At 36.4% G+C, this 16,642-nt stretch overlaps 2 protein-coding genes across 4 annotated transcripts in view; one reads left to right on the top strand and one right to left on the bottom strand.

Moving 5' to 3' along the window:
• The first annotated feature begins 202 nt into the window (after positions 1 to 202).
• LOC128996639 (uncharacterized) lies at positions 203 to 5,554 on the top strand. Its single transcript, XM_054422057.1, has 4 exons — positions 203 to 220; positions 2,336 to 2,488; positions 3,271 to 3,438; positions 5,003 to 5,554. The coding sequence occupies exons 1-4, from the start codon at positions 203 to 205 to the stop codon at positions 5,171 to 5,173; spliced, it is 510 nt and encodes a 169-aa protein (XP_054278032.1). The 3' UTR covers positions 5,174 to 5,554.
• LOC128996467 (dnaJ homolog subfamily C member 13-like) overlaps positions 5,551 to 16,642 on the bottom strand; it is a 57,977-nt gene continuing 46,885 nt past the window's right edge. For 2 of the 3 annotated variants that reach the window (XM_054421823.1, XM_054421822.1), the window contains exons 34-41: positions 16,433 to 16,544; positions 14,401 to 14,683; positions 13,611 to 13,830; positions 12,690 to 12,869; positions 11,783 to 11,923; positions 10,405 to 10,545; positions 9,894 to 9,993; positions 5,551 to 6,461 (exon numbers count right to left, since the gene is read on the bottom strand). In XM_054421823.1, coding sequence (XP_054277798.1) covers positions 6,373 to 6,461; positions 9,894 to 9,993; positions 10,405 to 10,545; positions 11,783 to 11,923; positions 12,690 to 12,869; positions 13,611 to 13,830; positions 14,401 to 14,683; positions 16,433 to 16,544 — 1,266 coding nt within the window. In that variant the 3' untranslated portion in view covers positions 5,551 to 6,372. Of the gene's footprint in view, positions 6,462 to 8,857; positions 8,936 to 9,893; positions 9,994 to 10,404; positions 10,546 to 11,782; positions 11,924 to 12,689; positions 12,870 to 13,610; positions 13,831 to 14,400; positions 14,684 to 16,432; positions 16,545 to 16,642 lie in introns of all 3 variants that reach the window. The other variant, XR_008491048.1, reaches the window with a different exon arrangement.

A 16,642-nucleotide genomic window follows, 5' to 3' on the forward strand; every position in this document is an offset into this window, starting at 1 on the left:
TCCCTCATAAAATTCAGTTCCCATGGTCCAATCATGCTTGTTCGCAAACTAGTTTAGAATCAAAGTAAGTTTAGGGTTTAACCGTTTACCGTATTCAAAATTCCATCAATACCTTACTATTGTACCTTTGACTATTAATACAACAACTTACTACCTTACTTTTGAATAGTCAGGTATTATTACTTTTTCTAGTGATTAACGGATGACCCCCAACTACACGGTAATCCTTGCGGTGGACGCCAGAACTTATGCTAACCGCAGTATAGCTGATGGTCTATATTTACCGTATTCTATTTGTTTATGGTATAAATACGATACTGTACATAAATTTACCAAGCTTGATAAAAAAATATCCACAAACAAGCAACTTACAACAGTTTACTTATTCTCCATAAGAATAACTTAGAAATTTTAAATTCGCAATATTTGTAATTTTCTCCGTAACTATTAGTCGCATAACAACACTTCAATATACTAAATTATTAGTTTTAAATATCCTCCATAAGAATACGACGCACACTGCTGGTTGCATACGGCTCCTGCGCTCCAGCTGTGTGCGCCGTAACTTCATGGCACCCCTAGCGGTGGGCGCCGGAACCTTCCTTTGACAGTCCATAAAGTTTATTTTTTTCTCCAAAAGGACAATGGAAATTTTTAACTACCTAACTGTTTTTGAATTTTCTCCATAACTATTAGGCGTAAAACCAGGCTCGCGGTTTACATGTGATACGCGCTAGGGGCCCGAGGGATAAGTTCTCTCCACTTACCATTGTTGGGGAGTTTTTCTCTTCCTTGAGCCCCCAACTCAATTTGCCCCTCTGAGCCCGGGCCCATTTATAAAAAAAACTACGTAAAACACTGCTTCGATAAAGTACTAACAATTTTGCAAATTCCACATTGAAGCTTGTGGCACGGTTTAAAGCCGTGTTGAGAAGTATTAAATTTCAAGGCCAACAATTTAAAATTTTCGGCATTACAAACATATTATTTACAATTTTGTGACCTTTTAAAAATAACACATACAGTATCTAATTTTAATTTTGGGTCTTCAAATTGTTTTATTGTGAAATTAGGAAAAGTAGCACATTACCTACTAGATTTTATAACGGAAAACAGTCCAGCAAATGTCATACTAAAATTTTTATACTTTGTTTTACAATATATTACTCACAGGTCAAAGAGATAGGGATCTGTCATTGTTTATTTTGAATAACAAGCAAAACCTGTCTAATGAATTCAAACAGATATTATCTACATACCCGGATAGTTATCTTTTATCTTTACATGTTTCAACGCGCCCAATGCCATTTTGGAGGAAGGACTCTTTAAAAATAGCAGTATCTAACTGTTCTCTTTTGGGCAATCATGATTTTCATAGTGGTTTTTTGCAGCGTTATAAACCTAAATTTGGCAGCTCTTATTTTAATTGTAAGTACAGTAATGTATGTGAAGTACAATCACAATAATGTATAATTTGTTCAAAAGTTAAATAAACTAACATCATTTAGGCATATCTTTTAGAGCTGATAAGATTGAAAACATTTTCCTACTTTTACAGTTTACTGAAGTTAGGTATTTTTTTTACCTAATCTTTGCATTATTGAGTTCCTGCAATCTCTAAGATTTACACTTAAATTTAAGAATGAGAGTATTTTTCAACTATAAACACTATGTCACTATATTGTCAGGCAAATTTAATTTTAAATAGTCACTTTGAACATTAGCATACCAAGTCAAAAACCCTTAGAGTTTTTTCATGTAGGTACCAAAGTTGCTGCAAACAAAACTATTTTATTTTTTAATGATAATTTTTTAATGGTGAGTGATCATCAGTTAGAATTTTCTCAAAAATGGTATGTTAATTTTCAATTGAATATGACAACATTAGTCCTTGACACAACCACAAATATTTTAAGGGTTTTGACTGCTTAAGGTTTGAAACTTAACTAACTTATAGCTGGGTATTGCAGAGGATACAGTGCTCCTCTAGCTAACAGGTTGCCAGTTCAATTCTGAGAAAAGACTATTTGATGGTTTGAAACTGAGCCTAGCTGTCCTTGATCATTGGGGGGCTAGTAAATAATCATATGTAGGATTTGCAGCGAGTGTCATAAAAAGCCATGGTGGTTTTCATTGTCTACGCTGTTGACAATTTATAGTCGATTGCTGCCAGCTGTTTGCCTTTACTATGAAGAGGTATTCTCAGTAGCTTGTTTTGAAAGTACAATTATATTAATTCAGGGTCTGAACAGCAAGAAAGGCGGCCATGTCGATTATAGATGAAAAATCTAACGGTTTTCATCCGAATTTCACAAATTTCGATTTGTACTTGCAGGGAACAAAAGAAGTTCATGTTGAAAAGCTGTTTCAATGTCCAGAAGTAAACACCTCCATCGTTCTGAACAACGCGCTTCTGAACTATCAAAAAACTGTGATGAACGTAAACGCACAGTTTACATTGAAGCGACCTGTTGGTGGCAAAATTGATGTGAGTATGAACTGTTAAAGGTGTCTGTAAGACAGATGTAATGTTGTTAGTCTCAATTATCAAATCCTCCCCGCAGATGATCGAACCTGTACAAATTGCAGGCTATTTCCAAATTCCAATTTGTATGAATGTATACTATAGCAAGTAGCAACAGCAGACGTCTCCGATCAGCTGAGCCCCCTACTTTGTTAGAGAGGGGAGCGAGAGGGATGAACCGAGGAACCCTCAGACGGCAAGTAAGAAAGTTAGTTCCTCACCAGCCACGGGATAGGAAAGTTCCTCACCAGCTACGAGATAGGAAAGTTCCTCACCAGCCACGAGATAGGAAAGTTCCTCACCAGCAACTACCACGACAAGTTCGAGTTAGTCCCGACATCGTTATTGGTGAAGCAACTAATGTTGCTCAATGTTGCTAATGTTGTTGAGTTAACTCGCGTGATACTTCAAGTAAAATTGTAAGTCTTATATTCCATTAGATATAAGGTAAACCGAGTTAATTATTGCCAGGGTGTAAAATACTAGTTTAAGACGGAGGAAACACAAGAAAAGAGTGTATATCTTACATTAAATAAAAACTAGAGTAGTTTAGGATTGATAAACCCCTTAATGTAGATTACTATGTATCTTCAATGTGCAAACAAATCAACGACCCCCAAATTCCCAGTTATTGAACTTCTGCTATCCCTTGAGGTCCATCGTGACATTACCATAAATTAATTTTTTTCTGTAAGTACAAGCAGCAGAATGTTCTCAGAATGAGTAAAATATTTATTCCTTCACAGATGATACTGGAGTTGACCAAATGCCAGATAAAAGGAGAAGACACATGTGAGTTCAACTCTCGACACAGAGTGATACTCGACTGTAAACAGCTGCACGATAAGAACAAGATGTGGACCGAGTTTGTGGAGCACATCCAGGGATTGTCCGACAAATGTCCAGTCGCCGTGGTAAACAATGAGTTATTTAATAATGTGAATTAGTAAAATGTTTAAAACATGTTAAGCTTGCTGGGCACTCAGAATTATTGAATGGATACTTTTAGGTAGAGGCGTTCTAGTTTTGATTTAAGAGTCCTTGGAGGCTAGCGGCTATCTTGGATGATTTCAAACCGCTGCTAAAGAGTTATTTATCATCCAAAAATGTTTAACCAAAGTGATTATGATTTAAATAACCTATCTAGGACACTGTTGGGTTAAAACTTTATAGTTTTGAATTCTTTTCCAAGGGGGTCCATGGATGCTAACTGCCATCTTGGATTTGCCCACCATAAGAGCAATGTAAATTTCGGTAATTTAAAACAGCCGCTTAAGAGTTATTTACCATCTCAAAATATTTTTTTAAACACCTAAGTTATTAATTTAAATATCAAGCACTATGGGATGCGAAATTTTCTTTGTAGTTTTTAGTTGATATACGAGTTATAGCATTTAGTATTCCAAAGAAATATATAATATTCGTCTTCTTGTACCTGAAACAGTACTAATGGTAAGAATGCTGCCAGCAGTACTATTTCCTGAAAAAAGTAACAGAAAGGAATAGGTAATAAAGTTTTACAAAAATAATTAACAAATTATCGTAGACTAGTGTAAGCAACTCCCGTAGTTTGTCTTACGACACTCGTAGAAAATAATTTGTTTACCAAAGTTCTAATTCAGAGCATGGGCACAGAAAACGTACTACTATAACCCAGAATGCCAACCGCATGGTAAAAAGCATTAAGCGGTTTGAGAGAGCTTTGCCTGTCAATCGGTAGGCAGCGCCTTTTTACCATGCGGTTGGCATTCCGGGTTATAGTAGTACGTTTTCTGTGGCATGGGGAAAGAATCTGCTGATTTATCCTTGCTAAAATTTACTTTCCCTTGCTCTCAATCAGTTTGCCATTTCCCCACTATACACGCGCACTAATGTTCATTTTCCATTATTTTTTTTACAATTTAAATCAGCTGTTTACTAGTATTTTACAATATAAATGTAAACAGGAATATACATAAGCTAGTTTTGCTATTTTTATCATAGTGCGTGTTTACTGCAAAATAAACATAACCTTGAACTTGTTATTTTACTTTTGTCAGGAAAGAGTTTTATAACCCATTTGCTTTATTTTTATTTAAAAATTCTTTTAACCTAAACATTTTGAAACAAAATAGTTTAAATTTATTTAGATATGTTATTCTGTAGGCTACATATTTTTTTGCCGTGATGAAAAGTATCGTTCATAATACTTGTGTAGATTTTCTGGCGCTTGCTACAATTATTCTCGTCCTCGGCATCGCCTCGTATGTGAAACTCTTCTTACAGGCTCGGCTTCCCCTTGCACGTGAAATTATGTGTTCCTGTGGTCGGCTTTGCCTCGCACATGAAACTTCAGAGCACACACCGGAAATTAACTTTCTTTCAGAAAAGTCCTCTTAAAAGGCATAAAAGTTTAATTTTTTAAAATACTCATTGATATTTTGATACATACTTTCAAAATTTTCTTTTCTTATTAAAAATACTCCGAACTGTCCCCAGGGTACTTATAACATGACTGACGCTCCGTTTTCACTCAAAAACATGGAGCGGCTGCCACTGCAGACAGGCTACTGGAAAATCTCATCCAACGGCTACCAACGGAAACAGCTGATTTTCTGTGTAGAAGCCGAGGTCGACATTCAGACGCAACGCAAGCGGAAACTAGGATGAACATTTTAAGGCATCAAAATTATCAAATCATTTACTATAAATTATTTATTATACACATACCTTGTTATGTACAGTTACAATCATAAATGCAACACCCACTGGCTACCTAGTCAGTCAATGCAAGGTGGGCTCGACCTTAGTAAACTGTCTTTTCTCAATACTATAAAGAATATAAAACATAACAATAAACACAGCTGAAGAGGCACTCGATACTATGTACATAAGTTTGACAATAAATAATTTGTTATATACAATCAGATATGCTTTTCATAATAAAATAAAGCTTTCCTAAGTTAGGTGGGGAAAATAATGTTCGTTATTTAGAGATTGCAAAACTATCCAAAGTTACAGAACATTGAAATTTGAAATTTTGCAAACACTTACCACACGGCGAACTAGTTATTGCTCACATTTAATAGAAAGACTGAAAAAGGCGACATAAATGGCAATAAAACAGTTTTGAGCAACTACTAAACAATTTGTAATCTAGGTAAGACCTAAGTTAATACATTGGTAGAAATAATATTTATTGACGATAAAAAAATAATTACAAACTGTATACATAAACAGTTCCGCATTAAACATTTTTAATTTCTAATATTAAAAATTACTGACTTCATAAAAATAACATTTAGGCCTACCTAATTCAGTTGTTTAAATACATTATTTACATAGAAATATATAATGTTCAAAATATAACGATATAATAAAATGTAACAAAACAGATTATAGATAATTATATATAAAACAACAAAATATGATCCAAAAAGTAGAAATTATAGCATGTTTATGGTTAATTAGTAAACTAATTATCAGGCCAAAATATAAAATATGCCAAAATAAACCCCATTTAATATTATATATGGAATATCAGTGAAACAAAATAAAATAATAGCACTGAAAAAACGAGGAATTTGAGTACTAAATGAGCCATAGAGATTATCAACAGAGAAAAATCACATACAATATGTCCCACTGCTTTTGAACAGTAAACATTTTTGTAACCTAATATTTTACTATCTGTGTGACAAGTCACACACGATTATCGACTCTTCTTAAGAGGATAAATAATAATATAAAGCAAAATTATATACTAAGCGACATCAAAACTAGACTTAACCTAGGTGACTTTACATGGTGATCACAGGCTTGAAGTGGGTATATGAGTAACAAAACATATCACATTGGTGACTCGTCCCTCAGCTGTTGTCAGGGTCGAGGGGAGGGGGAGAGGTGGGTAGAGGCTGGGAACTACCCTGTGTCAAGTATCCAGCAGTCATCGGCACCCCTGTGGCATATACGAGGGTGAGTGTGGGAAGTGAAAAAAACTAACGAATCACAGCCTACTGCAGGTTAGAGTATTAGCACATGGTATACTTGTTTAATTTACCATCGGTGAAGTTGTTAACCATACAACTAATTGAAGAACTAAAAACAATATCAAACTAAATACAGTAAGAGTTGATTTATGTTTCTATAAAATATAGTGGCAGTGAATATGATGCCTAATGTTTCTGGCCGGTCGGTTATTGTTGCTATAAACATATTTATTTACCACACATTAGTAGCTCTTGAATCCCCACTCCATTACAAAGCATGAATAAAGCAACTAGTAATATAAGAGCATAAACTATCATAAATTCAAAAATTACATTACACCTGGATTTTAGAATTTTAAAAATAATTAAAGACTAAACTGATATCATGTGTCATTTAATTATCTCTAGTTGTATTCATTATGTAAAGGCGATTTACATAATTTTAGAGTAAAATACTCTGACATAACCATCGTTAGCGGGACCCAAAGATAATGTAGTTTAACAAAATTAGTTTAGCATCATAACAAATAAGCTGAAAACAAAAACAGTACGATAGCCTACAGTAGAACCTTGATTATCCAGAAGCAGATTGGGCAGGCTTAAGATTTTGTTTAAGTTTTTAACACAAAAATTTAGCTCATAATTCATTGAAATACATTTTATTTTATCTCTATAGGTAGGCCTACTTATAAAAGAAAAATACCACTGACTGACAGATGATCACTATTTCACAAAATATACGACCTAGAATTATCAAACTTGGCATAGGTGGTGCCTGTATGGCGAAGATGTGCAATAAGACGTGGTTATACAAAATACAAAATTTTAGGGTCTGACTTAAGGGAGGTACAAATGAGGCAACGATGACATCATAGTTTAGTTCAAAATTCCCCCGTTAACAGCGTTGTGGTAGAGAGCACGCATAATTTTTAATTCACTATTAAGTTAGGTCTAGTTAATTATAATAGCTATTTACATTACAAGTGTAGTAAGAGCGTTTTTACATCACGCTCTTGCGTAACGTGTAACGTACAAGATTTTACCTGACCCGACAATATACAGGAGGTTACGAGAAATATTTTTCATTACTCATTTCACTCATCTTCTAACAGTAACGTTCATTTACAAACAAAAGCTAGGTTAGGAAAATTCTTCAAAGTATAACAATAAAATTCAAGCGCACAGCTGATTTCTAGCGTTGATCGTCGTTGGCTCCATAGAGGTATATTTTTTTAAGTAAAACATTCAATGTTATTTAAATGGGTTTCATTACCTCACCGAGTGAGTTTTTTCAACTTTACATCACTCGAGAAGTAAAGAAGTTGTATACATCACGCTTGGGATAGGGAAGTTTAACATGGCGGGTTAGGTAAAATTATGAAAAATTGTCTTAAAATTTTTCAGTTATTAAATTAAACTGTAATAACCTAACCAAACCAACCAAATTTGCTAATATGAAAACAAAAATGTTGACAAAAAATTAGTGCTGGCAGCGGGATTCGAACCCGGCACCTTCGGATTATCAGCCCGAAACGCTATCCACTACACCACCGAGGCCGATGACTGAACTCTGTTTCGTTGCGGTAATGGTGTTCCCTGAAGAGGGGAGATCTGACAGCTGACGTCATCGAAGGCTCTTCTGTACCTCCCTTGGGTACATACCAAAATTTTAAGGGGGTTTAGGGGGGGGGGGGCGGAGGAAGCTATTTCTGGTGAAATTCAATTATGTAAGCCTTTCTTTATATTTTGGTCTGTATAAGCTGAACCAAAGCTTGGATTCATTAGTGCAGAATCAAATTATCTACAACTTTTGGAATTACAGTTCTTTTCTATCTCAAACTGTGAAAATTGACTTTTGCTCATGTTTGCGCCTCAGAACAAGGCAGTTCCCACACGATTACAAAACTTTATATTTCAATAAAAAACAGTCTATTTTATACAATTAAAATACATAAACCGATAAAAAGTGAAGGTCTACTGTATTTAACAGCAGCGAACTATGTAGGTTAAATTCACATGAACGTTTTAATTATGAATCAGATTACAACACCTAGCCCTACATGGGATTTGAAGAAGAACAAGAGGAACGTGATTTAAACTTTGCAGTGAATTAGTTATAGCAAAAAGTACATTTTTTACTTTCATCAACTTCATACGGCAAACTCTTAAATTTTTGAACCAGTCTTCTTAGCATAGAGATTCCCTCTTCATTGACTTTTTCCCTGTTTAGCTACCTTCCACATAAATGTTAATATTTCCAAAATATCCAAATGAGTTGTGAGAATAAAAACAATCCAACGCAAATGCAATCCCTTAACAAGCATCCCCACGCAAAAAGAAAACCAAAATTTTAATACTTGCTTACAATAACAGTGACTTTTCTCATTGAATCATCAGTTTCTAACCTGGTTTCTCTCTGGCTATTATTTTGTGATATTCTTGTCTGAAATAATTAGCTTTGAATTATTAACATTTACTTCCTAATTAGTAGAAATAATTATAAAATTGAATAAAAGGTTTTTAAATGGTTGAAGAGCTTAACTTCAATTACTCGAAACGATTCAAAGTTTTAACTCAAAACTGTGAAGAATATTTGAAAAAAAGTGTTTTGTATACAGTAGAGTCTAGATTGTCTGATCTTTGGATGGCCAACCTTCCATGTAAATAAATATAAATAAACAACAGTACAATTTGGTGTGATATTACTGTGCACTATAGTAGTTGCGTTACGAAAATCCCTTCTTTGCCCTGACTGTACATGTGAGATACAAACTCCTGCATTTGACTGTTTCCCTTTGTTTCGCAGGCTTCATCACCATAGATTTAAAATACCACAAAAAGTCTGTCAGATAATCATTCATACATTAATATTTCTCTGCTATCTCTCATTTCTTAGTCTTATGAACAGAGCTCCAAGATGATGGGTAAGAGGGCCATTATGACACGTATATTTTACTGCTTTGGTAGTGTTTTACTTGTTTATTTTTTAATTTGTGATGTTGGCTCCAGAAAAAATATTTGAGTTCAATATGTTCCAATTAACTAGGGACTGATATGTCCAGAAATTTCAGGAAACTATTGGGAAAAATATGTTCTCCATCCTTGAGATACTAATACATTGATTGAGGGTTTTCGGGGACGGGATTCGTTCAAATCGACAGCAATTTTGCCGGATCTCAATATATATATATTTAAAATACATCCCGACCCAAACTGAAAACTAAATCCCGTCCATCCTTTCACTTGACAGATGCCTCGGCTATTTTGACGAATAATCAAGACTCTACTGTAGTTGGCAATTTTTACTATAATTACTAGGGCTCTACTTTCCTTGAGTGGCAGAAAGTTTCAAAATGCTACTGAAGCATAAAAGAGACAACAAGATTAATCATTAGGTTTACCTGTCAGGTAATTTTGCGTGGGAGTGTTGGTAATGAAAAGGTCATGGTTTTGTTGACTGTACGAAGCCCAAACTTTGGAATTGTTGAGAACAGCGTTGACCTGAAACAGAATTGGAAATTGTTAGAATTCATAGCCTACTTGTCTAAAAAGCATTTCTTGCAATTTTTAACTTCTGGACAAAGAGGGTAAGTTCTGGAAGGGTAGGTTCTGGAAACTAAGGTATTTACATTTATGACATTAGAAATTTAAATATCACCAATAATCTGTCTATGAAAATAAAATTAATTGACTTCATTGCTGTCTAGTTATAAAATTACATCTGTAGGTAAGAAATAATTTAACAGCCTTTAACAGCTAAATCAGATGTACAAGAGCTTAGTTTCTACAAATTTGAACGGCTTGTAGGAGCAGCAAACAGCTGGTACTTAAGCTGTAAATTACTTGGGGTTAAAAAACTAGGTAGATAGTCAAGTTGTACCAACTGTAGTTGTATTGTAACTACCAGCTTACCTGACTGCCATACAGAACACTCTGGCTCATAGACTTTAGTGCCTTCACTACGAGTGCCTTGCTGCGTGATGCGTTTTCAGTCCTGTCCAGTCTACCGTCCAGCAACGTTAGTAGGTATGGCACCAAGTCAACATCTAGTGCCTACAAAATATTGCATTAATTAGTTAATTAAGAATACTTTACAACTCTTATAAATCTGTAGATTCGTTTCTTGTCGGACATTACATTAAAAATTCGCACAAACTGAACCCTTTATCCAAACACTCAATAAATATAATTTTTATTTCATATTTGTGGAAAAAAATTTATCTTTTCTTTATACTTTTGAAAATACCAAAGTAAAGAGATTTTAATATTTCAATTGTTAGGGTATGTTGCTAGTAGGGGTCTGCAAGTCTCCGGGCTAGGTGGAGGGATCAGTTTGGACACAGAAAACGTACTACTATAACCCAGTACGCTTAATGCTTTTTACCATGTGGTTGGCATTCTGGGTTATAGTAGTACGTTTTCTGTGGTTTGGACTAGAAATATTTTTTCGGCCAAACTTGGGTCAGTCAAGCTGAGCTTGTTGTTTGATCAAAAATTGGGGGTCTCGCCACAACCGTGTGTTGTATTCACAGTTTCCCTGATCGTGGGAGACGATAAAGATGTCACTGTGACCACAGAAGATGTTCAAGATTTTGCAGTGACTGCATAAGATGTTTATAGCTTTTCTATGACTGGGGAAGATATTAGCCTAACGATTTTGCCATGACCGCAAAAGGTTTCCTAGAATTTTCTGTGACCTCAGAAAACATTCATGATTTCACTGTTACCGTGAACGATGGCAAAAGTTTTGCAGTAGCTCAGAAGATGTTTTTGATTCTGTGGCGACTGCGGGAGATGTTCATGGTTTTACCACAATATGGAGGAGTTAATTTAAAACATTATGTATAAGCCCATTGTACTCTTAACACTTAATATTTTTTTACTAAAAACTTTTTATGTCAGTTTAGAATTGTATAGGCATAATCAAATTGATAATTTGTTTAGTCAAAAACCTTCCCACTGATTATCATAACAACATTGACAAATTTGGTGGAAATTTGCTCAACCATTATTGCATTATGTCAGAAAGTTTGCATTAAAGTCGATCCCAAAGAGCTTCGCTTTGCTCCGCTCAATTAGAACAGAATCTGGTGTCTTCTCTAGTTTAGTACACATTAATACACACATACATACACACATATTCAAAACTCCCTTTTAATTTGTGCAGTAAATTTTGACAAAAACAGTTCTTTATCCACAAACCAACAAATAGGGGAGAGGGTAAGAAAATTTGTGGTTTTACTGAAAGTTTCAAATAGTTGACTGGATATCGATCTATACATAAACCTACCTGTTTCACCAGTGTGTCCTTATTCGCTAGGAAGAGTCGTGCCATCATGTCACAACCCAACACAACCAGTTCGGAATATTCCTTCATCGTGGACTGCATGGGCTTCAGTATCTCTGTCTGTCCCATGCTGCCGATACAGACCTGCGGAAAAACATATTTAGCTGATACTTATGTTACAGTAGGACATCAAATATAGAGTGTAGCTTATCTGGGTGTTTATGAAATTGAAGTGTTAGGCCCCCAATAGCATAGCGGTTAGCTTTACGGACTTTGGTAGGAAGAGACGGGTTTGATTCCTGGCAAATTTAAAGAAATTTGAGGTATTTGGCATACTTTCCTAAAGTACTACTAAAAGTATATGAGATTCTTTAGTTCAAATGCTGCATGAACACTACATAAAAGTGATAGTCCCCGTTTGAATCTTAAAAACTTCAATAGCTAAAAACAAGGATTTAAAAAAAGAAAAAAAATATTACAATTTAATGTACCAGCAGCACTTTTATTCTTAACTAATCTTATTCCCTTGATAATTTAAAATCTTCAAAGTGTACTTGAAACTACCACAACTTTGTTTGGTTTAGTGAATGTTAATTGTGTTAAGCACTCGTGTCAAAATTTGGTATTTTCAATCGCTCAATCTTCTTATTCGCTTCCTGGGATTGTGACAAAGGAGCCTTGATTTGGCTCGAATTTTTTGCATACCGTAGTAGTTGATCAATCAAGCATTTTATGCTGGACGCGAATGTGCTCCAAAATCAAGCTGCTCGCACTTTCTAACATAAACTAAACTATAATGCCCTTGGTGAGTAATTTCTAAAGCTGCAGACCAATTATATTTGATCCATACATATACTAAAATGTTCAGTTTTTTTTGTTTGTTCTATATTCTTAGAACAATTAAACTCACATCACTGATTGACAACTGGTGCAATATCCTCAGCAGAACATGAGATGTTCTGGAAGATCCGCCCGGCAACAAGCTACAGATCCTGGGGATGTACCCTAGGGATGGCACCTGGTCAGCCAACATGGGATGACACTGTAGCAGGTTGATGAGCGAGGTGATCACCAACTCCAACAGGTCAAACTGTTACATCACAAATGATCAGATTGAGGAATATACCTGTTGTGCAATTATGCATATTTAATTTACACGATTGGTCGATTTTAAAACAATCAAAACCAAGAAATATTTTTGATGTTAGTTTTGGTCAATCAATTGGTTGTTGCAAAGGGTTTTTTGGCTGCTATCACTTGACACGATGGAAAAGTCTTTGCAATCATGGGGACATACAAGATTTTGCTGTGATGGTGGGAGCATATGATGACAATTTGAACACAGAAGAGGATGATGATAAAACATATTTGAACTGAAACCAAATAGATAATAATTGCAACTGGCACATAACTAGCCAACTGTTTTGGATGAAAAGAAATATGTCAACTTATGCAGCTTCTGTACACTAATAATAATTTGAGAATCTATTTCTGTTTGGGACAGCAACAGTTCAATATGCCTATAAGAGTAAAATTACCATTGTACAAAAAAGAAGAAATTAGCATGAAATCTCACCTTGTTACGCAGGATTAGCATTGTTAATTCAAATCTTCCTTTTTTTCACAAAATTAAAACATTGAATAGCCCAAGAAGTATTAAAGCGCAGTACGGATAGTAAAAACTCAATAAAACAAAACGCAGTTAGTAGCACTTAGCGCAATCCTAATATTAAATAATTCTCAATTATCAATTCAGCACTCCATTTTATTTTGCAAAAAATACTGTGCTGTCTGTGTTAAAGTACACATAAGATATTTTCAGTCGACCTACATCTGGATTTTCCTTGTTGATCTGCTTGATGGATGTGTCCAACAGACTACTGAGAAAGTCTCGAGGTTTCCGCAGTGTCCAGCCAGGGTTGTTGTTGAACAGCCGCAGGTACACTCCCCCCACCACCACGTCTCTGCTGCTACCGTCGTCTGCACACAAAACGCTAGTCTCCGGCAATGTGAGGACAGCCGAGTGGTTGGTGCGCTGCGCTACGTAGTGTCTGATGCAAAAGAAAAGTTGAACGATAAATTCCGGACAACTTATTCAAACTGATCGCATAGTTGTTTAGTGAGTATATTTGAATCGACTGACTTTAGAATAACTTACAAAACTGTGACAGAAAATTTGATCTGATAACTAATAAAGCCAAAAGGAAGCTGGTGAGTCAGTGGCTCAGTCAGGAGTGCGTCAGGCTTTGGTTTTACGGCAGCAATGTCGAGGTTTCAAATCCTGCCATAATTTTTATCAGTACTGATAAACTCTTGTACTATACTGTCTCACCCCTTGATTTGCTGGAACCTTCCACGTACAAGCCTAAGGCTTATGTGGACGGGCAAATGTAAGGTTAAAAGAGGCCGACAAACTCTTGAAAAAAATAAAACTAAGTCTTTACCATATAAATTACATCCTTAAATTTATATTGTTTGAGTCCAGAAAGAATTTTCATCATGCAAACGTTAAAGACCCTTCATTTGACAAACACAATGTAAAAAAAAATTAAATCACAACAGAAATGGAAGGGATACTAAAATATCAATTCAGAACAGACAACGTAATTATCTCCTCTTACCTTCTAGCTAGATTACTAATAACGGCTGCCACCTTCTTCCGACACTCGTCGTCCCAAACCAGCTCAGGGTTCTCTTGGTTTGTGTCTAGTAGTCCAGGACACTGTGACGGACTGTCACGCAGAGCATCGCACATCGCGGGAGGTAGGAACTTGTCGAGCGCCAGTCGCACCCGAGGCCCGGACAATTTATCAGCGCACAGTCGCCCCAGCAGGTCAGCACACTTCACTTGTGTTTCTGGCGATGAGGAAGTAAACAGAAGGTCTAGTAGGTAAATGAACCCTCCTGTGAGAAACAACATATTTTGATTTAAAAAAATACACACATGATGTCAATGTCAAATCTGGAATCCACCCTATTTAAAAAAAAAAAAATTGAATTTGATCAGCTACATTCGACGATTGGATGTCATATTTTTAAGCTACATCAATCTATGCATTTGTTGAAGGAGTAATGTAATAGAACCTAAATAGACTAAAATAGTCCCAATTTATGGAAATATTCAGAAAGTTTTTATAATTTTAGGTGGATTTGAAAAAAAAAGATAATGGGTGAGCTGTTTGCTGCTATTCCGGCAAAAACAGTTTTGAAAATCAATTATAATATTTAGAACTGATTTACTATTTAATAGAAACTTCTTAATTTCCATTTGGGCTATTTTAACGTAAAGACATTATTATTATTATTATTATTATTTATTTGTCATGAGAGCCGAAGCCCCCTGACTGCATACCCGGTACCTATCCGTTAGGACATACCCGGGCCCCATGATGTAGGCCGAAGCTTACGCATCAACCTTTAGCACATCATGGGCGGATGACTTAAGGTCATCAGGCTCGCCGGCTGCCGAAGTAGACCCTTCGGAAGGAGGGTTGCCCCTCAATCCTAACCAGGGATTCCGGCTGCTTGTTTAAGCGTCACTCCACCTGGGTTCCACTAGGTCAGGACCTAGAGGTCCATGGTAGAGCGCCCCGACGCATTTAGTGCAAGCAACACTCGGGACCTATCTAATCCCTGACAGGCAGAACCCGCCATCAATAGCCAGGAGGAAGGGGACCGTCAGCACGCTGACGGGGGAACCCCAACCTCCCATTTACACCACTACCCGATCACGTAAAGACACACACGTAAAGCCACACAACACGTAAAGACATTTTTTCCATTTCGTTTTGTCATGAGAGCCGAAGCCCCCTGACTGCATACCCGGTACCTATCCTTTAGGACATACCCGGGCCCCATGATGTAGGCCGAAACTTACGCATCAACCTTTAGCACATCATGGGCGGATGACTTAAGGTCATCAGGCTCGCCGGCTGCCGAAGCAGACCCTTCGGAAGGAGGGTTGCCCCTCAATCCTAACCAGGGATTCCGGCTGCTTGTTTAAGCGTCACTCCACCTGGGTTCCACTAGGTCGAGACCTAGAGGTCCATGGTAGAGCGCCCCGACGCATTTAGTGCAAGCAACACTCGGGACCTATCTAATCCCTGACAGGCAGAACCCGCCATCGATAGCCAGGAGGAAGGGGACCGTCAGCGGAACCCCAATCTCCCATTTACACCGCTGCCCGATCGAGGCCTTACCCATTGCTGGGAAACCAGAGATAACCAGAGCGATAGATCCCCAGATACCCCTGGCGGGCTCGGACCCAGCACCCGATCTACTTCGTTTGCCCGTCAGACCCAACATCACTGCCACGTAAAGACATAGGACAATTTCATAGGATAGACAGAGAAAATTCTTTTTATAAAGTGTGTTGGAAATGACATTAAATACTCATAAACTTACACTCAGCCAAATAAATTAGACATTATTGCTATTTTTTTTCAATTATCTGTGCATCAAAACTACTTCCCATGACAGATCAAAATCAAACAACAAATTTTCATGGTTAATTAAAACTTCTACCACCCAATAGTATTGCAGTTTCTAAATATATCCTAGAAGTCTTAAATAAGCTTGTCCAGCTGAAGATGGGGACAAAAAACACAAAAAAACCAGAAAAAATTAAATTCCGTAAAAAAATTGTACAATTACCTTTGGCAAGAAAGTCCTTGACAACCGCAGTGTTGGATACCAAGGCATAGAGGATATCCAGAGTCAACAGCTGACTATCAGGCACAGAGTATAAAACTAGGAACAAATATACCTGGAAAAATCCACAATATGTAGTTGACACAATATGTAAAAAAATCATTAAAATGAGAAAAAATGTAAAAACACAAGGCATTGTAGTAACTGTAGCGA

This window comes from Macrosteles quadrilineatus, unplaced genomic scaffold (assembly GCF_028750875.1).
Source record: "Macrosteles quadrilineatus isolate MER2022 unplaced genomic scaffold, UCM_ALF_1.0 Scaffold_6__1_contigs__length_79288215, whole genome shotgun sequence".
Taxonomy (NCBI): Eukaryota; Metazoa; Arthropoda; class Insecta; order Hemiptera; family Cicadellidae; genus Macrosteles; species Macrosteles quadrilineatus.